Raw genomic sequence first — 25,622 nt, forward strand, 5'->3', positions numbered from 1 at the left:
TGCCAAGTACAAGGCTTGGGATTGGGATAAGGTGGGGGGGGAGGGGAAATGAGGAATCTGGTGAAATCCACATTAATCCCATGTGGTTGCAGGGTTCCAAGGTGAAAGATGAGGCATTCTTCCTCCAGGCATCGAGTGGTTAGGGTTTGGTGATGGAGCAGACATTGTTCTCAGCTTTATTAATAGGGGCATAGGGTACAAGAGTAAGGTGGTAATGTTGAACTCGTACAAGACAATTGTTAGACTTCAGCTGGTTTATTATTGAGAGTGTGGTGCTAGAAAAGCACAGCAGGTCAGGCAGCATCCAAGGAGGAGGAGAATTGACGCTTATGCCCGAAACATCAATTCTCCTGCTCCTCGGATGCTGCTTGACCTGCTGTGTGTTTCCAGCACCACACTCTCGACTCTGATCTCCAACATCTGCAGTCCTCACTTCCTTCTAGCTGGTTTGTTGTGTACAGTTATAGGCATCCTATTATAGGAAGGATATGAATGCATTGGAGAAAGTGCAGAAATGATTTACAAGAATGGTTCCAGGGATAAAAACGTTCAGTTACAAGGATAGACTGAAGAAGTTGGAACTGTATTACTTAGAGAGAAGAAGTCTGAGAGGTGATTTGATAGAGGTTTGTGCGTGGGCTGGATAGAGTTGATAAGAACAAGCTGTTCCTGCTAATAAAAGCAAGAACAAGGTACAGATTTAAAGGGATGTGCAAAAGAAACGAGAGTGATATGAGCAAAGATAAGTAGTTAGGGTGTGGAATATACCACCTTCATATGATATTCAAGAGGGCATTGGTTAGTTGTTTGGATAGAAATAGTGTGCAAGGATATGGAGGAAACAGCAGGAGATTGGCATGAGGTAATGATGCTCGTTTGAAGAGCTGGTGCAGACATGATGGTCAAGGGCCTTCTTCTGTACTTCTGTGATTCTATGTCCGTATTATTGATATCTACTTTTCAGTCAGCAACATCTTTTGAGATTATGAGCAAGAACTCTATTAATGTTTCTAATGGGCATAGGTTTAGGGTAAGAGTGGAAAGGGACCTGAGTGGCAACGTTTTCATGGAGGGTAGTGCGTGTATGGAATGAGCTGCCAGAGGAAGTGGTGGAGGCTGGTACGATTAAAACATTTAAAAGGGTTTTGGAGGGATATGGGCAAAGTGCTGGAACATGGGACTAGATGAATTTAGGATGTCTGGTTGGCATGGACGATTTGGACCAAAGGGTCTGTTTTTGTGCTGTACCTTTCTATGACTCTGTGATGTCAATGGGCAGAATTTATGAGACTAACAGCATAACTCCTAAGATCTTTAATTTACCATGTTGTGTGCACCAAATGTAACATTTTGCCAGTAATAATTTTGGCACATAGAAAATAGCACAGTAATTGCTTCATTCAGCAGTACTGTAGGGCAAAGCAGTTCTTAAAAACAAGTGCTTCTGAGTCAATGTTTGACTAAGCAACATCTAACGCTACATTTATAACTCGGGTTCACCTTTTAAACTTAAAAGTTGAGTTTAAAGACTTCTGTCAAGAGTTGGAAAAAAGTTGATGTTATTGGCTGAGTCATCATATGCCTGGATGTTTGGAAAAGGTTGCTGTGTCAGGCCTGTGGTTCAACGTGGTTTTGCTCTGACATCACAAATGATTAATTGTGAATGTTTTGTGTTGGTGACACGGTAAAATTGTGTTGTGTCCTCACTAAATGATAACTGTTTAATTATAAACTTGCTCAAAGTTCCCATATATTAATCCTTGATCATTTTCCAGGAAAGTGCATATTTGTTGACAGACAGTAATCCAGCATGTTTCCACCCTTTCACTTAGAGGTTGTGGGACTCCTCAAAGATTCAAGATTTCATACAGTCTTATTGGCTGTACAGGTGATCAAAGAGTTTTTTTACTGAATAGTTTTGAATTAAGCTACTACTTTTAACTACAAGAGCAAGGCTGGTGTTAGAGAAGTATAAATCGAAATAGTGATGGAGTTTGCACACAAAAGCTTAGAGTCTGACTGCCTGGCACTAGTGACAATCCCATTGGAACAGGGCAGCGGATATATGTTGCCACATCTCAAGAACTTAAATCTTGATAAACATTAAAGGACTTAAAGCAACCTCATAAAACATTCAAAATTATAAAGGAAATTGATAAAATCTCAATAAATAAATTGTTCAGATTGATAACTAGTTCAAAAACTAGGGATACGCACAATTTAAAAACTTGGAACCTGTTGCATAAACATGTCACACGATAATAATAATGTTAAATAAATTCCCTCAAAAGGTCATAAACATAGAAACTGGTTCAAGTTTGCATTTCTAGAGAGAAAAAAACAATAGGTGAACCTAGGAAGATTATAAATAATTTGATAAGAGATAGCTTGTTTACCCTAGCCATCTTATGTCAAGTGACCTCAATCTTACCTTATCCTTTTGCCTCCTTTTTCTCTGCAATGCCTCTAGCTGAACTATGTAACTGTGACTTTCTATGATAACCTTCTGTCCTTAACAGTGTCGCATATTCTAGTGAGTTAGGTAATTGTTAAATGAAAGAGGCAGATTCAGAGAGCTAATGTGGTAACATAAACCATGAGGAATTTACATTCTTCATCTAGATTTTAAGATTCAGAGTGTTTTATATGTTAAATATTAACAGCTAGAGAGAAAACATTTTTTCTCTTTTGATCTTGGGTACTCAGGCTAAATTTGTAGTTCTCCTCTTACTATCATAATGGATAACTGCATATTAATTAGATATTGACCCTGAAGGGTTTGTTTTGTGAAGTCTGACTATTACGTACTTAGATTTTGCTAAACAAGAACAATTCAAGGAATCAGTACACATAGAACATAGAACATTATAGTGCAGCACAGACCTTTTGGCCCTTGTTGTTGCTCCGACCTGTGAAACCAATCTGAACCCCACCTAACGTACTGTCCCATTCTGTCCCATTTTCATCTGTATATTTATCTAATGACCATTTAAATGCCCTTAAGGTTGGTGAGTCTATTACTGTCTCAGGCAAGGCGTTCCACGCCCTTACTACTCTCTGAGTAAAGAAGCTACCTCTGACATCTGTCCTATATCTATCAGCCATCAATTTAAAGCTATGTCTCCTCGTGCTAGCTATCGCCACCTGAGGAAAAGGTCTCTCACTGTCCACCCTATCTAACCCTCTGATCATCTTATATGTCTCAATTAAGTTACCTCTCAACCTTCTTCTCTCGAACAAAAACAGCCTCAAGTCCCTCAACCTTTTCTCATAAGACCTTCCCTCCACACCAGGCAACATCCTAGTAAATCTCCTCTGAACCTTTACCAAACTTTCCTTCCTTTCATGCGGCGACCAGAACTGTACGCATTACTTCAAGTGTGAGCACACCAGACATTTGTACAGCTGCAGCATGACCTCATGGCTCCGAAACTCAATCCCACTACCAGTAAAAGCTAACACACTGTATGCTTTCTTAACAACCCTATCAACCTGGGTGGCAACTTTCAGGGATCTATGTACATAGACACTGAGATCTCTCTGCTCATCTACACTACCAAGAATCTTACCATCAGCCTAATATTCTGTATTCCTGTTGCTCCATCAAAGTGAATCACCTCACACTTTTCCACATTAAACTCCATTTGCCACCTCTCAGCCCAGCTCTGCAGCTTATCTATGTCCTTCTGTAACCTGCAACATCCTTTGGCACTATCCACAACTCCACTGACCTTCATGTCATCTACAAACTTACTAACCCATCCTTCTACATCCTTATCCAGTCATTTATAAAAATGACAAATAACAGTGGATCCAAAATAGATCCTTGCAGTACACCATCCTGGACTCCAGGATGAACATTTCCCTTTAATCGCCACCCTCTGTCTTTTTTCAGCTAGCTAATTTCTGATCCAAACCCCCCTCAATCCCATGCCTCTGTATTTTCTGCAATAGCCTACTATGGGGAACCTTATCAAATGTCTTACTGAAATCCATATACACCACATCAACCGCTTTACCCTTATTCACCTGTTTGGTCACCTTCTCAAAGAACTCAGTAAGGTTTGTGAGGCACTACCTACCCTTCACAAAACTGTGTTGACTATCCCCAATCAAATTATTCCTTTATAGATGATTATAAATCCTATCTCTTATAACCCTTCCAACACTTATTCACAACCAAAGTAAGGCTCACTGGTGTATAATTACCAGAGTTGTTTCTACTCCCCTTCTTGAACAAGGGAACAATATTTACTATCCTCCAGTCTTCTGGCACCATTCCTGTAGACAATGACAACATAAAGATCAAAGCCAAAGACTTTGCAGTCTCCTTTCTGGCTTCCCAGAGAATCAGAGGATAAATCCCAACTGGCACAGGGGTCTTAACTATTTTCACACTTTCCAGAATTGTTAATACCTCCTCCTTGTGAACCTCAATCCTGTCTAGTCTAGTAGCCTGTATCTCAGTATTCTCCTCGATAACATTGTCTTTTTCCAGTGCAGATACTGATGAAAAATATTCATTTCATGCCTTTCCTATCTCCATGGACTCCACACACAACTTCCTACTACGGTCCTTGATTGGCCATAATCTTACTCTAGTCATTCTTTTATTTCTGACATACCTATAGACATCTTCAGGGTTTTCTTTGATCCTATCTACCAACGACTTCTCATGCCCCCTCCTGGCTCTTTTTAGGTCTTTCCTGGCTAACTTGTAGCTGTCAAGCACCCAAACTGAGCCTTCACATCTCATTCTTACATAAGCCTCCTTCTTCCCTTTGACAAGAGATTCAACTTCTTTAGTAAACCATGGCTCCCTCCCTTGACCAGTTCCCCCCTGCCCGACAGGTGCATACTTATCAAGGACAAGCAATAGCTGTTCCTTGAATAAGCTCCAAATTTCAATTGTACCCATCCCTTGCAGTTTCCTTCCTCATCCTACGCATCCTAAATCTTGCCTAATCACATCATAATTGCCTTTTCCCCCAGCTATAACTCTTGCCCTGCAGTGTATACCTATCCCTTTCCATCACTAAAGTAAACGTAACCGAATTGTAGTTACTATCACCAAAGTGCTCACCTACTCCAAATCTAACACCTGGCCAGGTTCATTACCCAGTATCAAATCCAATGTGGCCTTGCTTCTTGTTTGCCTGTCTACATACTGTGTCAGGAAACCCTCCTACACACATTAGTCAAAAACTGACCCATCTAAAGTACTTGAACTGTAGCATTTCCAGTCAATATTTGGAAAGTTGAAGTCTCACCTAACAATTACCCTGTTAATCTCGCTCCTATCCAGAATCATCTTTGCTGTCCTTTCCTCTACATCTCTGGAACTATTCAGAGGCCTATAGAAAGCTCCCATCAGTATGACCTCTCCTTTCCTGTTTCTAACCTCAGCCCATACTATCTCAGTAGACGAGTCCTCAAACATCCTTTCTGCCACCGTAATACTGTCCTTGACTAAGAATGCCACACCTTTCCCTCTTTTACCACCTTCCCTGTTCTTACTGAAACATCTAAACCCTGGAACCTGCAACAACCATTCCTGTCACTGCTCTATCCATGTTTCCGAAATGGCCACAACATCGAAGTCTCAGGTACCAACCCATGCTGCAAGTTCATCCAACTTATTCCAGATGCTTCTGGTGTTGAAGTAGAAACACTTCAAACCACCTTGCAGCTTGCCGGAGAACTTTGGCGACCTTGAAACCTTATTTCTGACCTCACATATTTAAGTGACCTGTGAAAGGCAATGCTTAATTTCTACTTTTGATATGTGAATTCTCAAACTTTAGAAATAAAATTTATATTAAAACAATTCAGATTCCTTGTATCTTTATCATGATAAAATGCCCCACAATGATTCACAACAATGTTTCTAAAATTTGTTGAATTGGGAATTTGATCATTTAAAATTGCCATGACATTCTGACTAAGTCAAGTTTACTTACTGTAAAGTGTGTCATGCTAGTATCATTTTTCCGTTCTAAGTTCTAATGCCCACATTCGAGTAGAAACAACTGAAAAATGATGTTTTCTTAGAATTAGATTGTGTCCCTCTACTGCAGCAAAGCACCTATGCTCTGACCTACCTGCCACATGTTTGTCCTTCATTAGATGCTGTAAATGTTGCTATTTGACTAACTTACTAATATCAAATACACGTGGAAGACTTCATTCCTGGTGTTTATTGTGATCCAATATTATGTTGGATATTATATTGTATCCAAATATTATAATTTAAAATTGCAAAATGACAGGTTTGCTCAAGATTTTCTTTGTACTAGTTTCTGTTCTTACTCTGAGATAGTGAGGAGTGCAGATGCTGGAAAGTCAGAGGCGATAAAAAGTGGCTGGAGAGTCCTGATGAAGGGTTAAGCCCGAAACATCAACTCTCGCTCCTCAGTTGCTGCTTGACCTGGTGTGCTTTTTCCAGCACTGCACTTCACCAAATCTGTTCTACTGTGAAAACTAAGGTTACAGTAATGTTCAAAAAATAGAAACTGAATCAAGAGGAGGAACTTATTAGTTTTAGTGTAAATTTTAAAACACATTGTGGAAAAATAAGGAAGCTACAGATAGATGCAACATCAAGATCATATGATTCGCAGCTCAGGATATTTAAAAAGTGAGAAATTACAAGTGTTCTAGAAATTATCTTCCAAAAGTCATTTGATTCAGAAATCCTTCTCCTGGATTGGAAATTGCCAAAGTAACTCCATTGTTTAAGAATAATAGTAGAGGGTAACTAAGATATCACAGTAAACTAACATTTGTTATAGTGGGGGTAGGAGGTGGTTATATGCAGCTTTTGTTTGGAAGGGAGTGATTGAACATTTATACATGAGCTGATGGGATTCAATTAACATGGATTTGTAAAGATGAATGTTTGAGGATGTGATTAAAATAATTAAGTGATTTATTTGTATGAGATTCTGGAAGGCGTCCAATAGCGTTTCATACAAGAAGCTGTTAAACATTTATGATGTGGGATTGTGAACATCTGCTAATATAGGTGGGGAATTGGTTAAGAGTTGGAAGACAGACTAGTTGGAGGGTATTGTGGCATAGTGATAGTGTCCTTTACCTCTGGAAAGTGTGAGGTTATCCACTCTAGTCTGAATCAAGATAAATGATGAGTAGCTGGGAACTGTAGAGGAGCAGACGGAAAGCCAATAGAATGTTTATTGGTTTATTGTGAGAGGAATTGGATTAAAGAGGTTCAGTTGTGTAGGACATTGGTGAGATCATACCTAGAGTACTATGTGTAGTACTGGTCACCATACAGCAAGAAGTTAATGTATTATAAGCAATTCAGAGATGGTTCACTAGACTGATACCTGGAATGAAGAAAGAACAGACAGGCTGGACTTGCATTCTTTGGAGTTTGCAGGAGTCAGAGGTGACTTAATTGAAACATCTAAGATCCTGAGGAGACTTGTCTAGGTGGATGTGGAAAAGGTGTTTCCATTTGGGAGGAATCTAGAACTAGGGTTTAAAAAATAAGGGGATGCCCATTTAAAACAGAGTTGAGGAAAACTTTTCATTTCCTCAGAAGGTTCAGAGTTTTTGAAAATTCCTCCTTCAAAAGGAAAAGGATATTAAATCCTTAAATAGTTTTAGGACAGAGATAGATAGGTCTTGGTTATCAAGACAATGAAAGTTGATCAGGAAATGCAGGAGTGTGGAATTAAAGTTAAAATTAGATAAACCGTGATCTCATCAAATGGTGAAGTTGGCTTAAAAGGCTGAATGGCCTACTCTTGTGTCTTGTTTTTATGTTCATATGATGTATAAAAATTCATAGAATCCCTACAATGGGGAAAACAGGCCATCCTACCCATTGAGTCCATACTGACCCTCTAAAGAGCATCACAACAGACATCCAATCCTCCATCCCACCTCTGTAACTCTGCATTTCCAATGGCTAATCCAGCTAGCCTGGATATCTTTGAACTGTGGGAGGAAACCTGAGCACTCAAAGGAAATGCATGCAGACATGGAGTGGATGTCCAAACTGCACGCAGTCACCTGAGGCTGGAATCAAACCCAGGTCCCTGACACTGAGGCAGCAGTGCTAACCACTGAGCCACCGTGCTGCTAAAATTGTTATTCGTTCTTGAACAATGACAAAAAGTAGCTTAAAAAAAAGAATGCAAGGTCAAATTATATCTCAGTGAATCTGTAATACAAAGGGTTAGAGGTTCATTTATTTCTAAAAGTTCTGGTCAGATCTCACTTTGAAAGACCATTACGTTTTGTGCATCCCTCCCCCACCCATTCAGGACACATTGGTCTTTGAGGCTACACAGTGCATTGTGATGAAGTTCCCACGTTTTATCTAGCTCCTTCCTATTAAGCAAGTCCACATTATTTGTGGGCAGTAACATTCAGGGGAAACTGAGCTTTAGAGTTCCTAAGTGGCACCATTCAATTGTACCTCAGATAGAGGCCGTGCTTGTTCTAAGGTTTTTAATGGGTCACTCAATAACTCATAGAAGAGGAATTCGAAAGATTGCAGGCAAGGACTAAGGTCATTGAACTGTGGAACACAGAGACAGAGAGAAATGGTTTCTTTATGTTAAGGTGCTGATGTTTAGCTTCACTGCAGGCGAGCCTGTATCATTGAGGATCCAGTGCAAAATCGAAAACAGTTGAACTGCTCTCTGTAACTGCAGCTCAGGGATGTCTAAGGAAAAAGGGAGTGATCTCCTTGTGCAAACGAACTGCTGATTTGTGTTGCTGAAAACACAATTAAAGTACACAGTCTGGGTCAGAGACTCTGTGAGATAGCCATTAACGAAAGCTGGCGTTGTCAGTGAATAAATATGGAGTGCAGTTTTTAAAGTCCAGGGGAGTGTGAACCCAGGAAATGAAGGTGATCAACTGAAGCAGGGATACATGCTGAGGCGGTTAATAATGGATAGCTCTTGAGAACTCTTTCAAAGCCAGATAAGCAAAATGAAGAATTGTAATCTCTTGTGAAGTTTACTAAGATTTGATGACACATTGGGCCATTAATGTCTGGAGGGGTGTTACTGAGTAATCTGTGACATCTTTCTTGGTCAAATTTGATATTTGATGTGCACTGTGGGGTGTCCATTCACAGTAAGATATTTCTATTTGCCACATGTTAATTCTGGATGTTTGGATTAAGTTGTAGATTGTATTACTGTTCTAACTTGTAAAGTATAGTTGTTTGTTCAAAACTGTGGAATATTGTGACTTTATTGTTTTAGTAAGCCCTTCGATCTTACTTTTGTCTACTTTAAAAATAAAGGTTATTTCTCCCAAACCAGATTGTAACACTAATTGGCACTCTGGTCTGGGATAACCAGAATTACTTTGGGTAAGTGACAAATTATGATTTATGTGTGAAATCATAACATATCAGTTCTGATAAAAGATCACTGGATTCAAAGTATTAACTCTGCTTTTCTCTCTCTGTAGATGCTGCCTGACCTGCTGAGTTTCTCCTGCAATTTCTGTTTTTGTCTCAGATTTCCAACATCTGCAGTTATTTTTTGCTTTACTTAGATTATGAGAAGAGGTTGCATTTCATTTGATTTGAGGGTGCATAAGGGGCAGTTCAAAACTAATCTTAGGAGGTTATGTGAATGTAAACAATTTTTCCCTATAAGTTAATTTAAGTTAATTTAATTAAAACATTCACATCTGAGAATATGGCACTCTTCTCATTGTGGGAAGAAAGACTGATGGACAAGACAAATTTTAAGAAAATCTTTCCTTCTTATAGGAGCTGAAACGGACATATCCTTCCCATATGGCTGAGCCAGTCATATGCCCACTTCTGGAATTTGCCTGGGATATGTACTTAACTCAGAAAAAGAAGGTATTTATCTAGAGCCAACAAGAAAGCAGGGAATTCTAGAGTTGGTAATGTGTGATGAGGTATACAATGTGATGAAGATTAGTGGGCAGCCAGAGGGTTAGGACGCCTTTAAAAACAAGGCAATAGGGGACAGAAGTTAAAATATGAAGATAAGCTAGCTAAAAGTATAAAAGAAAATTGCAAGTTGTTTTCAGGTATCTAAAAGATGAGAAAGGGACAACAGTGGACATTGGCCCACTGAGAAATGAGGCTAGAGAAGCAGTAATGGAGAATAAAGAAATGGCAGGGGAACTGAATAGGTACTTTACATCAGTTTTCAATATGTGGAAGACACCAACAGCATACCAGAACTACAAGAGTCGGGGGGTGCGGGGGCAGAGGCAGAGGGGAGTGTAGTGGCCATCCCACTATATGATGCTGGGGAAGCTGAAAGGTCTGAAGGTGGATAAATCACCCAGGCCAGGTAGATTACACTCCAGAGTTCTGAAGGAGATAGCTGAGGAGATTTTGGAAGCATTAGTGGTGATTTTTCAGGAACCATTAGAATCAGGGAGGGTCCCAGAGGACTAGAAAATGAAGGAAACAGAAGACAGGAAACAAGAGGCTGGGAAACCTGACATCAGTCACTGGTAAGATTTAAAGTCCATTATTAAGGATGAGTATGAGTTTGCAGAGTACTTGGAAGTATGTGGATAGGACTAAGTTAGCATGGCTTCATCAAGAGGAGCTCATGCCTGATAAATCTGTTGAAATTCTTCGAGGTGGTAGTAGGTAAGTTAGACAAAGGAGAGTTAGTGGATGTGATCAATTTGGATTTCCTGAAGGCCTTTGAGAAGGTGCCGCACAGGAGGCTGCTAAATACGATAAGAACCAATGTGTTTGGGGCAAGGTACTGGCATGGATAGAGAATTGACTGACTGGCAGAAGGCAGAGAGTGGGGATACAGAGGTCTTTTTCAGGATGGCAGCCAGTGACTAGTGGAGTTTCACAGGGGTCAGTGTTGGGACCATAGCTACGCACGTTATATATTAATGATCTGGATGAAGGAACTGAGGGAATTGTAGCTAAGATTGCAGATGACACCAAGTAGGTGGAGGGGCAGGTAATGTTAAGAAAGCGGAGAGGCTGCAGAATGACTTGGACAGGCTAGGAGAGTGGGCAGAAAGTGGCAGATGGCATACAATGTAGGAAGGTGTGAGAAAGAATTGAGGCACAGACTATTTTCTAAATGGGGAAAGGCTTCGGAGCACAAAGGGACTTAGGAGTCTTAGTTCAGGAGTCTCTGAAGTTTCAGATTCAAATTCAGTTGACAGGAAAGCAAATGCAATGTAGCATTCATTTCAAAATGCTTAGAATATAAGAGCAGGGATATACTGCTAAGACTATAAGGCTCTGGGTCAGACCAGATTTGGAATATTGTAACCAGTTTTGGGCCCTGTATCTAAGGAAGGATAGTTGAAATCAACTAGGTGAAAGTGAGGATTGCAGATGCTGGAGATCAGAGTTGTGACTGTGGTGCTAGAAAAGCACAGCAGGTCAGGCAGCATCTGAAGTGCAGGAGAGTCGACGTTTCAGGCAAAAGCCCTTCATCATGAAGGATGTTCTGGCATTGGAGGGGGTCCAGAGGATGTTTACGACAATGATCCCAGGAATGAAGGGCTTGTCATATGAGGAGCGGTTGAGGATTCTTGATCTGAATTCAATGGAGTTTAAAAAGATGAGGGGAGATCTAATTAAATCTTTCTGAATATTTAAAGGCCTGGATAGAATGGAGTTTTTATTTAAAACTGAATGGGTTTCAAAACAGTCCAGTTATCCCATGGCCATCATTGCATATATATTTTTCAAGTACAGACTTAATTAATTGAATTTAAATGTCCTCAACTTCCCTGCTTGGCAAATGGCCTGGTATGAAATCTAGTTTATTAATCCAGAGACCCAGGTAATGTTCTGGGGACCTGGGTTCAAAACCCACCATGATAGATGGTGGAATTTAAATTTAAGAAAAATCTGCAATTAAGAGTCTAATGATGACCATGAAACGATTGTCAATTGTCAGGGAAAAAAACCCATCTGGTCCACTGATGTCCTTCAGGGAAGGAAACTGCTGTCCCTACCTGGTGTGGCCTACGTGTGACTCCAGACTCTCAGCAATGTGCTTGACTCTTTTAGGGATGGGAAATAAATGCTAGCCTAGCCAGCAGCACAAACATTACATGAATTAATTTTTTAAAACTGTAATAGTAAAATTAAATAGGAGTAAATGCACAAATGTCTTTAAATTCATATTTGTTCATCTGAGTGAAAGTTTCTAAATAGGAAAAGTTAAAATATAATAGATTTAAGCAAGTGCAAGGATGGAAGCAAGGGCCAAGAAAATCAAAGGGGAGGTCTCTGAGTGGGTCAGAACAGGAGAGGTTGAAAGATAAAGATTTTATGTTGCAAGGCCAGATAAAGTGGTAATGAAACCAAAATACAAAAGAAGATTAACAAGAGAAAAAAGAAAATATGGGTGAGTTGTGCCATTAATAAGACATTTAACAAACCACAAAGGAGACCACTATGTGAGCAGCAAATATAATATACCAATTTGAAAGAAGTAGGAAAAGATCAGGGTTCTGCATCGGAGGGAGTTCCCGATGTCTTGAAGAGAAAAAGATAAAAGGATGGGTGGTATGTCTCCTGTGCTTTCACAGAACAGTGCTGTAGGAAAGGGAGGTAGTACTGACGGTTACTGAGGAGTGGACGAGGATGTTACAGTAACTGGTTACTTTAGAAATCTCTACCCTCCGCTCTGACCCATCACCATAAACCCTACCTTCATCTACCTATTGTCTTCCAAGCAACCTGCCCCCCCCCCCCTCCCCCACCCCCCATCCCCACCCCACTCCCATTTATCTTTCAGCCCTCTGGGGTTCTTCCCCCCCATTCCTGATGAAGAGTTTATGCCCGACATGTTGGCTCTCCTCCTCCTCGGATGCTGCGTGACCGGTTGTGCTTTTCCAGCGCCACACTTTTTGACTCTACTTTAGAAATCTGACAGTCGAAGGTGTTTTCGTGATAGCATCACACTGGAGCAAAGTCCACTGAAGGGCAGAGTCTAGTGTGGTGGAAGATGAGGACAAGGGAGGTCCTATCATGGTCATGGGAAGGGAAGGAAAAGTGTGGGAGCAGAAGTATGTGAAATAGGATGATCTGTTTCTGACTGATATCTGGTAGAGTGACTCTGTGAAGAATGAGACTATACAATAGGTTGCATGGCCTTCTCTGCTCTGAGAATTTATGCTCTGTACATTGCTTCAATTAGATGACTTGATACTCAAAATGACAAGAGAAATGTGCATTAGTGCACATTCAAGCATTGAATAATTGTTTATCTGTAATCAAATTAAGAGTTGATGAAGGTGGTGCCGATCTAACAATGAGTATATCATATTTTCAGAACTTAAAGACAGCAGTTCTTGTTTTACAGGAGCTCAAAGGTGACATATGGGGCTTCTCCTCCCATGTCATGTGCTTTATCAATGGCCAGCTTATTGGAGATGAGAAAGATTTCCTCAAGTGGGCAGAAAATGAATTTGGCTACGTAGATTTCAGACCGAAAGCTCTGTATGATGCTATAGCTGAAGATTTTTACTCTGATTACCTAAAGAACATTCAGGTAAATATCAATCTTTCTTTATACCACCAGGACACACAGAGCAAACCCCTCTCCGCAGTGGCCATCCCATTCATGGCTGAAGATTGAAAAAAAATCAGAATGATAAAAATAAAAGAGGACCAAAATCTACTCAATATGAATGATTCTGTTAGGTTTGATGCTGTTTAAATCCCAGAAGTAGAGAGGCAACAGGAGAGACCTTAACATTCTCTTAGGCCTGTTTTTCTCTACAATTTAGAAGTTTTGGAGTAATCTGATCAAAGTCTTTGAGATATTAACAGGAAAAGACAAGATAGATAAACTGTTTCCATTAGTTGGGGATTCTGGAACTAAGGAGCATCATCTGAGAATTGGGGCCAGACTGTTCAGGATCCTGAGATGTTATGAAGCACTTTGATACAAAAGGTGTTAGATGTTTGGAACTCAGTTTCACAATTGGCAGCGGATGCAGGATATGTTAGTAATTTAAATTTAAGATAAATTTTGTTAAGCAAAGTTATTAAGAGATATAGAGTTAGACCACAGATCAATCATGATCTCATTGAACAGGCTTGAGGGGCTGAATGATCTACTCTTATTCCTATGATTTCAAGAAAACATCTAAATTCCTTCCAGGGCATGGAATTAAAAACTATTGAATATGTAATTTGGGTCGATTAGCGTCTAAAAGACAAAATTAAACCTTTGTGCTAGGGTCGTTAACTGAGATCGCAGTCAAATGTTGTCCATGTAGTTTACCTTTCCAATACATTTCCTCTTTCCCTACCAGAGTTCCAGGATTTGCATTTTTCATTGTTCATTCCTAATCCTATTTTCTTGAAATGTCTTCCATTTCAAAGCCTCAACTGCCTGCATTGGGGGGCTTCTCAGAGCTGTGTGACTCCTGTGATAAACCTAACACAGTTCTGTTCTATTAGTTATACCAATTCTTGGCTGCAAGAATGACAATCACTTTTTGTTGTTTCAATTACTTCAAACAAACAGCTTCTTATCTGGTTTTCAATCCATCTTAATGCTGCAGACATTTTGATGTGGCAGCAATCAGTTTGAGTTATCCTTTAGATTATCTCTCCATATGTTTCACTGATAATGATCACTTCTACAACAGGCCAAATTGTTCTTTGCCAAACTCTTGGTTATCTTCTTCAACGTAGGGCAATTCAACTAGTCTAATGTTTTGTCTCTATTTTCTGCAGCATACATTTGTTTACATGGACATTTCCATTGATCAGAAACCTATTGGGAGATTATTATTTGAGGTAAGGAATGTAGTGAAAGGTTGTTACCTAGTCCTCTCCCTAGCTTCAGATATACATCCACCCTCATTATCTCTCGTATTTTGAAGGTCGTGATCCTCCTAGAGTATAGTTCCACAGGAATGAGAGCAACAATCAGATGTCCATCCTTCACAATCAAAGTGTATAAGGTGTTGACAGGTTGCGTAACCTGAAACCATTGCTGCTGAGCTTGAACCTATCCCATGTATAGATAATCATTTCAATAAAGGTCACTGAATAAAGGCAGCAATGCCAGGTCAAAATGTAATGCTCTCAGTATTGTGTCAGTGTGATCATTTATCTTAATATTAACCAGCTCGCTTCACGGTCTCCATGGTTCAGGTCATGAAGATCTTGATATTGGATGTGATTCAAAACATCAAGGCTTTAAGGTCACATTTCAGAGACTTGAGCAAATGAACGAGGCTAAAACTGAGGGAACACTGCATTGTCAGAGATTTTGTCTTTCTGATGAAGCTCTAAATTGAGGTTCTAAAAAAAAATCAAAACAACTGCGGATGCTGTAAATCAGAAACAAAAACAGAAGTTGCTGGAAAAGCTCAGCAGTTCGGGCAAAATCTGTGGAGAGAAATCAGACTTAATGTTTCGGTTCCAGTTCTGAGAAAGGGTCACCGGACCCAAAACATTAACTCTGAGTTCTCTTCACAGACACTGCCAGACCTGCTGAGCTTTTCCAGCAACTTCTGTTTTTGCTTTTGAATTTGAGGTTCTGTCTGGCTTCTCAAATGGACATATTGAAGTCATGAAATGCATTATGTGAACGCAATTCTTTATTTCTTGCAGAGAGAAAAACATATTCGTAATTGCAGTTATAAAGTCAGTAAACAGAGTACTGATACTAATTGATTATACATTGATAGCTTTTTACAGATGTCTGTCCAAAGACGTGTAGAAATTTTGAGGCACTTTGCACAGGAGAGGTACGTTTCTCACCTACAAACATTCGGCTGTCTTACCAAGGAAGTATATTTCATAGGCTGGTGAAGAGTACCTGGATTCAAGGAGGAGGTGAGAACCAAAAGCTACTCGTTTTTTTCCACCAAGCACCATAAATCTGCACATGTTAAAGTAGCCAGGATAAGCAGCCACATGTCACATGTCTCATCTATGGCATGAGTAAAATTAATTCCAGAAGTATGATAGCAGCAAATTGTACCATACACTAATCACAATTATGATATTTGGAGTAGAATTATTTAAACTCTATCCTTTTCTGTTTATAAGTTCTGACTTCTATTCTGATATTTTCTTCCCAAAACCATAGACATTTTCAAAGGTAGAGGAGATGGTGGACTATCTATTTATGGAGAAACATTTGAAGGTAAAAAGAAAACATCAAGAACGTTTTATAGTGGAAGCATTATTACAGAGTGTGATGTGGGATGTTATCTATAATATTTGTATAGTGACTATCCCTGCCAGTAAGGGAGACATATGTCACTACATGGAGTACAGATAAGTGGAGAGTTTTGGATTCTCGCTGCTCAGGGAGAAGTATTTATAGTACAGGCTGTATAAGACATTAGTTAGGCCCCTTTTGGAATATTGTGTGCAATTCTGGTCTCCCTCTTATCAGAGGAATGTTGTGAAACTTAAAAGGGTTCAAAAAAGATTTACCAGGATATTGCCAGGGATTTGAGCTACAGGACAGGCCGAATAGGCTGGGGCTGTTTTCCCTGGAGCGTTGGAGGATGAGGGGTGACCTCAGGTTTATAAAATCATGAGGGGCATGGATAGGATAAATAGACAAGGTCTTTTCCCCGTGGTGGGGGAATCCATAACTAGAGGGCATTGGTTTAGGATGAGAGGGGCAAGATATAGAAGGGACCTAAGGGGCAACTTCTTCACACAAAAGTTGGTGCACGTGTGGAATGAGCTGCCAGAGTCTGGTACAATTACAAATTTAAAAGGCATCTGGATGGGTATATTAATAGGAAGGGTTTAGAGGGGGATGGGCTAAGTGCTGGCAAATGGGACTAGATTAATTGAGGATATCTGGTCGTCATGGGCAAGTGGGACTGATGTTTCGGTGCTATACATCTCTTCCTCTATGACTATTACTCTATTACATTTTCCCAGAGAAAGAAAACTGACTATTGAATATTTCCATTGCCCTTTGGAGAGAAAATAACTCTCTCCCTTCCTTAACTCCACACTGGACGTTAACCCAGCATTCAACTTAAACTATACCCTCTTTAAATCCAAACATTCATTCACAAAGAAAATAGACCAGATAGAGAGACAAACAATACCTTCATCTACCTATCACATTCTCGGCTATCTTCCCCCCCCACTCCCATTTATCTCTAGGCCCCCTCGGCCCACAAGCCTCTTTCCTGATGAAGGGCTTATCCCGAAACATTGATTCTCTTGCTCCTCGGATGCTGCCTGACCTGCAGTGCTTTTCCAGCACCACACTCACGACTGATCTCCAGCATCTGCAGTCCTCACTTTCTCCTAGACAAATAATATTCAAGAATATATTGAGAGTAGAAAATATAGGTAAGAAGGAACACAATCTGTGAATTAAAAATCTCAGGGGTGGCATGAGGTGACTTTCTCCCAGTACTTTTGATTTTTTAACAATGGTACCACATTATTATTGACTGTGGCAGTCCTCGATCCAGTAGCTGGTCAGTTGGATTAGGTCTTTACTTGAGTTAGAAGTTTTACGTGTTGTAGAGTCTTTGAGTTTTATTTCTTTTTAATTCTCAGAGGGAGAGGGCAGGGTCTGGCTTTCTGATTTCTGCAGGTCTAAGAGCCCAGTTTCTCTCTCCTCACAGCTCTGTGACAAGTCAATCCTTAAAGCCAATCCAAAAGCTGTTGTTGGGCAGTTTCTTTTTTGTTCAACCCAAAAGTACCTGGTGCCAGCCAATCAAAAGTAGCAAAGTCCAGATTCAGCCAACGTTACATGTTTTTATGTAACCAATGAGTGAACTGCTTTAAGTTGTTTTTAAAAAATGATTCTTTCATTGCAACACGGTTGTCCAAACTTTCATGTTCAGTTTATTTTTTCCAAATAAAATATATGTCTCCTTACAAATAATGTGGAGGTGCCGGTGTTGGACTGAAATGGACAAAGTCAGAAGTTACATGACAGCAGGTTATAGTCCAACAAGTTTATTTGAAAGCACAAGCTTTCAGAGCGCTGCTCCTTCATCAGGTGAAATGGAGGGAAGCACACAGGTACAGAATTCTCATGCAGGGAAATAATGGTCAGATTATTTCAGGTCATTAAGATGTCAAAACGTAAATACAAATGTTGTGAGGAAAATCTTCAGGTGTTCCAAAGTGTCAGACAGATTGAGTAAAGTGGCAACAGCTGAATAGAAAGTGAAGAGGTGACCTATGATCCAATTAATAATTACAAAAAAAGTGAAAATTAGGATAGTGCCAGAGACAAACCAAATGGCTGGAATAACATGATAGGTCGAAGCGTTGCATGACAAGCATCTAAACAAAGTAACAACTGATCCAAAACTATGCAAACTAGTTAAGGTAGAGAGATGAAAAAGTTATCAAGATGATGGTGTCAAAACGGAGCAGTAAGGAAGAGTTTACACAGAACAGTCTGGTGGGGTTACATGTGACATGACATGAACACAAGATCACAGTTGAGGCTGTCCTCATGGGTATGGACTTTGGCTTTCAGTATCCTTACAAATGGGCATTGTTTTGATCACTATCAGTATGAGAAATACTTACTCATATCCAGGATGTGTTTTCTATTATTAGATGAGACCTTTGCAATCTCTCACTGCAAGAGAGGAATTCTTGGGATGGCTAACAAGGGACGGCATACGAATGGAAGCCAGTTCTATATCACACTGCAGCCAACTCTTTGGATGAACACCAAGTTTGTGGCTTTTGGGTTGGTATTTCAGGTTTTTTCCTCACTTTTGTCTGAACATTGCTGGTTTAACATAGTGGGGGAAATGTTCCACAGTGTTATTTTGAAGAATTCTGTTCAGAGAGCAGACTGGGGAGTCCCCATCTGGCAGAGAATTGAGTTATGCCTGTGTCACACGGTGCTCTACGATGAAATTCTTCCCCAGTCTGGTTATAAGTCCATGGTTAACTATATTGTTCAATCTGAAGTTTGTTACCTTTGTTTTATTATTCTTTAGCACATTTTTCTATGAAAAATTAATTTCTAATGTAAGATCTGATAAATCTAATTTTTCTGTTAAGTTTCTTATCTCAAGTTAGGAGAGTCTCAAGTTCACAGAATTGTCCTGCTGTCTTGAACATTCCTCACACAATACATGAACTGACAAATGCAAATACTCATGGGCACATGTTGGGAGTTCTCTTCCAGGTCCCCCAGGAGCTTTTAGAAGGTCAGGCAGAAGACCTTAATTGTGTGGGAGGCAAAATTCAGCTTCTCCATGATAGGTTAGGGAATTTGCCAATAAATTCTCCAAACTTTTCTGGTGAACTAGCTTTTCCACCCTTCATTGTCAGGATCCTGTTTTATGCATCAGCATGCTGTGAATACTCATTCAAACCCCAGACTGCTGCATTCTCAGTGTAACAGGGGAAGCATCTCAATATTGATCGGTTCGAGAGGCGTCAAAGTCATATGCAGTTTGGCTTATGGAGTTAAATGCTTACAGTGAAAAGGGTGAAGCCTCTCGATGTTCAGTAACTCAAGAGACGTTTCAACCACATGCAGTCTGGCTCGATGATGTTGAATGGTGAAGTTGTGAAGCCTGACCAGGCCAACAAGCCTGCCCACGTGATGCAGCCGTACAGGCTGGCACCAGTAAACTTGACCTTGACAACCAAGTGGGGCTGAACTCAATAGGGAGGCTCAACTCAAACAGCCATCCTTTGTGCTTGTGTCCTTTCTCAAGCAAGCCTTTGGTGAGATGTTCTGAGATGTGCAGCATCTCCCAGTTATAATGAAAAAGATGAAATAAGATTCTCTTGAGATCCCCATGAACTCTGATGTCTGTAATCACCTCTGTCTAGGCTGTTATCATCTATGGGGCTGACTTCCGACTGCCGTACATAGGGAAAAGAGCTGCTCTCCTGGACTATCTTTAGGGGATCCTTTAGGGAGGCATTACTGAGTGGTGGTGCCTTTTTAAAATATATTCATTCGTGAAATATTAGAAGTTAGAAGATAGTTGCACGAATAGGCCATTCGGCCCTTTGAATCTGCACCACCATACAGTATGATTTTGGCTAATCATGCGTTCTTAGTATCCCATTCCAGCCCTCTCCCTTTACCCCTTAATTCCCTTTAGTTGCAAGGGCCACATTCAGCTCTCTTGAATACAGAGGAACCTCAATTATCTGAAAGACATGAGCGGGGAGTATTTTGTTCAGTTAATCGAATGCCGGGTAACATAGTTTAGCCGAGCATCGGGACCTTGTGCTCTTGCCGTATAATTCAAATTTCAGACAATCAAATGCCAGATAATTGAGTCTTCTCTGTATATCTAATGAATTGGCCCCATTAGCTTTCTATGAGATAGAATTCCACAGGTTCACAACCCTGAGTGAAGAAATTCTTTCTTATCTCAGTCTTGAATGGCTTACCCTTTATTCTTAGATTGTGACACCTAGTTCTGGACTTCCCCAACGTTGGGAACATCCTTCCTGCATCTAGGCTGTCCAGCCCCATCAGGATTTTATATGATTCAATGAAATCCCTCCTCATTCTGCTAAATTCCAGTGAGTACGAACCCATTCAGTCCAGTCTTTCCTCGTATATCAGTCCTGCCATCCCGGGAATCAGTCAGGTGAATCTTCGTTGGATTGCCTCAGTAGCAAGAATGTTGTTCCTCAGACTAGGTGACCAAATTGTGCACAATATTCAAGGTGTGGCCTCACCAAGGCCCGAAATAACTGCAGCAAGATATCCTTACTCCGGTACTCAAATCCTCTCACTATGAAGGCCAGCATACCATTAGTTTTCCTCACTGCCTGTTGCACCTACATGCCAACCTTCAGCGACTGTTCCATCATGACATTCAGGTCTCGTTGTACCTCACCTTTTCCTAAACTGCCACCATTCAGATCGTAATCTGCTTTCCTGATTTTGCAACCAACATGGATAATCTCACATACATCCACATTATATTGCATTTGCCATGTATTGCGCATTCAGCCAGTCTGTCCAAGTCACCCTGCAGCCTCACAACAAACACTGTAACCCAGCTTAGTGTCATCTGTGAATTTGATGATATTACATTCAATTCTTTCATCCAAATAGTTAATGTATAATGTGAACAGGTAGAGTCACAGCACTGAACCCTGCAGCACCCCACTCATCACTGCCTGCCACTCTGAAAAGGAACCGTTTATTCCAACTTTCTGCTTCCAGTCTGCCAACCAGTTCTCTATCCATGTCAATATATTATCTCTGATACCATGAGCTTTAATTGTCCTTACTAATCTCTTGTGTGGAACCTTGTCAAAAGACTTTTGAAAATCCAGATATACAACATCTACTGATTCACCCTTGTCCACTCTACTGATCACATCCTCAAAACATTCCAGAAGATTTGTAAAGCATGATTTCCCTTTAGTGAATCCATGCTGACTAGAACCAATTCTGTCACCAATTTCCAAATGCTCAGTTATTACATCCTTAATAATTGACTCCAGCATTTTCTCCACCACCGATGTTAGGCTGACCAGCCTATAATTCCCCATTTTCCCTTTCCCTCCTTTTTTAGAGAGGGTTACATCAGCTACCCTCTAGTCCATTGGAACTCTTCCAGAGTCTACAGAATACTGGAAAATGATCACCAATATGACCACTATTTTTAGGGCCACTTCCTTAAGTACTCTGGGATGCAGAGTAGCAAGCCCTGGGAACTTACTGGGGTTCAATCCCATCAATTTCCCCAACACCATATCCTGACTAATAAGGATGTCCTTCAGTTCATCCTTCATGCTTGATCCTCTGTCCCCTAGCATTTCCTGAAGATTATTTGTGTCCTCCTTAGTGAAGACTGGTCCAAACTATTTGTTCAGCTAGTCTGCCATCTCCTTGTTGGCCATTATGCACCTGCTTCTAATTGCAAGGGACCAATATTTGTCTTCATCACTCATTATTTGCCTCCTCTTTGGTTTTAACACTATCCCTGCTTTTCCTTGTTAGTCATGGTTGATCTACTTCCCTGTTTTACTGTTATGCGAGAAAGGGATGTACAATTGTTGAAGTTCGTCCTTGTGTTCTTTAAATGTCTGCCATTGCCTATACACTGTTAACCCTTAAGTATCCTTGACCAGTTTATCCTAGCCAATGTGTGCCTCGTACCATCAAAGTTAGCTTTCTTTAAGTTCAGGATCCTAGTTTCAGATTTAATTGTGTGACTCTCTATCTTAATGAAGATTTTTGCCCTATTTTATGGTCACTCTCACACCACAATATTGCTAATTAATCCTCTCTCATTACACAATACCCAGTCAAGGATAGCTTACTCTCTAGTTGGTTCCACGACATATTAGATGAGGGAACCATCCCTCATATGTTCCAGGAAATCCTCCTCCATCGCATTGCTACCAGTTTGGTTAATTCAATCAATACATAGATTGAAGTCACCTATAATAATTACTGTATCTTCACTGCATGCACCTCATTTCCTGTTTGATACACTCCCCAACATCACAACTACTGTTTGGCGGTCTGTACACAACTTCCACTAATGTCTACTCCCTTTAGTGTTCCGCAGCTCCACCCATACTGATTCCACATCTTCCAGGCTAATGTCCCCTCTTACTATTGCGTCAATCTCCTCCTTTACAGCAATGCTACCCTACCTCCCTTTTCTTTCTGACTATCTTTCCTAAAGATTGAATAACTCTGGACATTGAGTTCCCATCCTTGGTCATCCTGGAGCCAGGTCTCTGAGATCCCAATTACATCATATCCATTAATAACTGTTTGCATAGTTCATTCATCCACCTGATTACAAGTTTCCTTGCATTGAGACACCACCTTCAGGTTCATTTTTTTGATATTTATTGCCTTTTTAGAATCATTGTGAAATGTGGCCCTTTTTGATGGGATATGGACATCTCTGGCCAGGCCAGTATTCAATTGCCCAGAGGACATTTGCAATTAAGAGTCAACCACATTGCTGTGGATTCATATGTAGGCCAGACCGAGCAAGGAAAACGGATTTCCTTCCCTACAAGACGTTAGTTTCATTGTCTTTGTTAGACTCAAATCCAGATTTTTGTTGAATTCAAATTCCACTATCTGTTTTGGCTGGATTCAAACCTGGGTCTCTCGATTAATAATCTAGTGATAATACCACTAGGCCATCACCTTCCTGCTGCTTTTTTACTGACATCCCTGGGCTGGTTGGGGGTGATGAGCAGAGGTTGAATGATGCTGCTGCATTGCAGAGAGTGAAGTACTGTCCCAGTTCCTTTTAAATATGGTGCTGAGCTGTTGGAATCTAGAAAGTCCTGATGGTTTTTAGCCTACCCATAAAATTTCCCGTTTTACCCAAGCATGGCTGTGCGGTGAGCTGAGAAGAATGCAATCATGTAGAAAAAATTGGGAATCCTCCTACTTTTATACTCACTTCTGCACTTGGCTATAAAGAAATGTATTTCCGCCTATTGTATCTAATGCTTATGGTATAAGAGCGTTCACTCACTTAAAGGAGTGAGCTTATATTTTAATTCAAAAACCAAGGCGCAGGTAGGTACATGGCCAATAATGCATGTCCAAATGTGAAAAGACTGAAACAGAAGATGTGGAAAATGAAAATGGAAGGAATTATTGGATCCCATTCCTGCATTTTAAAGGTTGCAATGTTATCATGGAAAGTAAAGATTGTGGGAGAATGGGGACTGCTCAGTTTTGAAGAACTGGGAAAAGAATTAGATTAGGACACTGTAAAATGAAAGATAGTTTCATATCAAGTTGCGAATGATAGAAATGGAATGGAAATTCGATATAACGAGAGCAAAATTTACATGAGTGCTCACTGGAATAATGTGAAGAAAACAGAGGATAGTCAAGGAACACTGTAATGGAGAACAATGACCATGACGTCTATTGGCAGCAGCTTCCCAAATGTCAGCTTCTATGTGAACGATTTCAACAGCCACTTGAGAACAGCATAACCTGAGAGTGCCTCTCCAAGTTGCACACTTCTGACTTGAACCTTTTATTGTTCTAGCACTATTGCTGAGTGAGTATTTGTCTTCCCACCAGCGTTGTGTATGCATGTGGGACTGTAGTGATTCCACAAGGTAATGAAAAGGTCAAGGGCAACAATCACATGGATACAGCACCAGCTGCAAATTCCTCTCCAGGTCACACACCATCCATAGAATTAGACCATTGCTCCTTCACTGTCTCTGAATCAAAATCCATGAAGTCCCTCCCCGACAGCACTGTAGATGTATTACCACCACCACATAGACAACAATGATTCAGAAAGTCAACTCACCAGTGGCTTCCCAAGGTCAATTAGGAATCCTAGAATCCCTAAAATGTAAAAGCAGGCCATTCGGCCCATTGATTTAAGTTGGATGGCCAACAAAGCTCACACCCCATGAATGAATTTTGAAAAACATGTGACAGAAGGTGAAAGAATAAGTGATAGACAAGATCCACAGTGATCTTTTCCCTGTATCGTTAGCTAAGAAGGCATTGGAGATATGTGAAGATTTTCTCAGATAGTGTTCATGAATTACTTTAAATAGCCATCAATTCATTCATTCTTTTCCTGCAGAATAAAAACTTTCCTGAAATAAATTTTATCTTTTCTTTTGACAGGCAACTGGTAGCAGGCACAGACGTTCTCGATGAATTGGAATCAGTTTCCACATATAACGAGAGACCAACAGTGGAATGTAAAATCACAGATTGTGGTCTCTATTCTCCCTAAATATTGTTACTCTTGTAGTTTGGCTAAAGTACTATTCTATGGTATTCTGATAATCTAAAATAACATGGGTTTCCTGTCCATTATTTATCATCCTCACAGTGACATGCTTTCTTGCACGACATAAACAATATGGCATCTTTAATACTCTCCAGTAAATTATATATTAATGAAAGTGAAGATTGACAATGCTAACAAATTGGGGAATGAGTTTCATAAACTCCATCAGAAAAAAAAGCAAAAGATTTCCCCAATCTGTGGCTGCAAATTATTGTTGCTGGTGTTTGCATACTAATCCTCTCTGTTTCCTAATTTAACAAGCAAGATCCCACGTCACATCTCGGACATAAAGCACTACCCACACTGCCTCACACTGAGGCTCCCATCTCAAACAATTCCTCAAAGAAAGGTGGAGGTGAGCAGGGGTTTCACTCACCCTGAGCTGCTATGATAACCTTCTGTTCATTTTCAGAGGCCCACTAGTTGATCTGCGAGGTATTGTTCTGGTCTGCGAAGTTAGGTGGTGAGAGAAAACTCAGAGAGGCCTGACAAGGTGAATATTGTACCTCTTTCGTAGAAAGACTTTTTTTGATTTAAGTTTTATCTTAAGGGCATGTTATTTAAGTAATGAAACTACCACTGGCTTATGTTGAGGGACAATTGTGATGCATTAACATTAAAATATATTTGTAGAATTACGCAAATGTTGAATATTAATGAAAATAGGGACTTGCATTTACATTGTACCTTCTACCTCCAAACATACAAACTTTAATTAAAGTCACTGGAGTATGTTTGAAGTCGAGTCACATTTGAATTGTGTTCATGATTCGATGTTCTGTGAACAAAATAGAATGGAAGTAATGCTTTCTGTTAGGTTGATACATTTAATTTTTTTCTGAACTGCTTTTTCTCCTGATTTAAAGCGCTGAATT

At 40.2% G+C, this 25,622-nt stretch overlaps 1 protein-coding gene across 4 annotated transcripts in view; it reads left to right on the plus strand.

Annotated features, from left to right (window-relative positions):
• The window catches only part of ppil6 (peptidylprolyl isomerase (cyclophilin)-like 6), a 65,620-nt gene extending 40,139 nt beyond the window's left edge, over positions 1 to 25,481 (plus strand). For 3 of the 4 annotated variants that reach the window (XM_072552242.1, XM_072552216.1, XM_072552234.1), the window contains 7 exons: positions 9,767 to 9,862; positions 13,335 to 13,523; positions 14,720 to 14,782; positions 15,682 to 15,829; positions 16,086 to 16,142; positions 18,557 to 18,692; positions 24,579 to 25,481. In XM_072552242.1, the coding sequence (XP_072408343.1) occupies positions 9,794 to 9,862; positions 13,335 to 13,523; positions 14,720 to 14,782; positions 15,682 to 15,829; positions 16,086 to 16,142; positions 18,557 to 18,692; positions 24,579 to 24,690 (774 nt within the window). In that variant the 5' untranslated portion in view covers positions 9,767 to 9,793 and the 3' untranslated portion in view covers positions 24,691 to 25,481. Of the gene's footprint in view, positions 1 to 8,803; positions 8,888 to 9,766; positions 9,863 to 13,334; positions 13,524 to 14,719; positions 14,783 to 15,681; positions 15,830 to 16,085; positions 16,143 to 18,556; positions 18,693 to 24,578 lie in introns of those variants that run through there. The other variant, XM_072552225.1, reaches the window with a different exon arrangement.
• The last annotated feature ends 141 nt before the right edge of the window (positions 25,482 to 25,622 follow it).

Source organism: Chiloscyllium punctatum, chromosome 3 (genome assembly GCF_047496795.1).
Source record: "Chiloscyllium punctatum isolate Juve2018m chromosome 3, sChiPun1.3, whole genome shotgun sequence".
Classification (NCBI taxonomy): domain Eukaryota; kingdom Metazoa; phylum Chordata; class Chondrichthyes; order Orectolobiformes; family Hemiscylliidae; genus Chiloscyllium; species Chiloscyllium punctatum.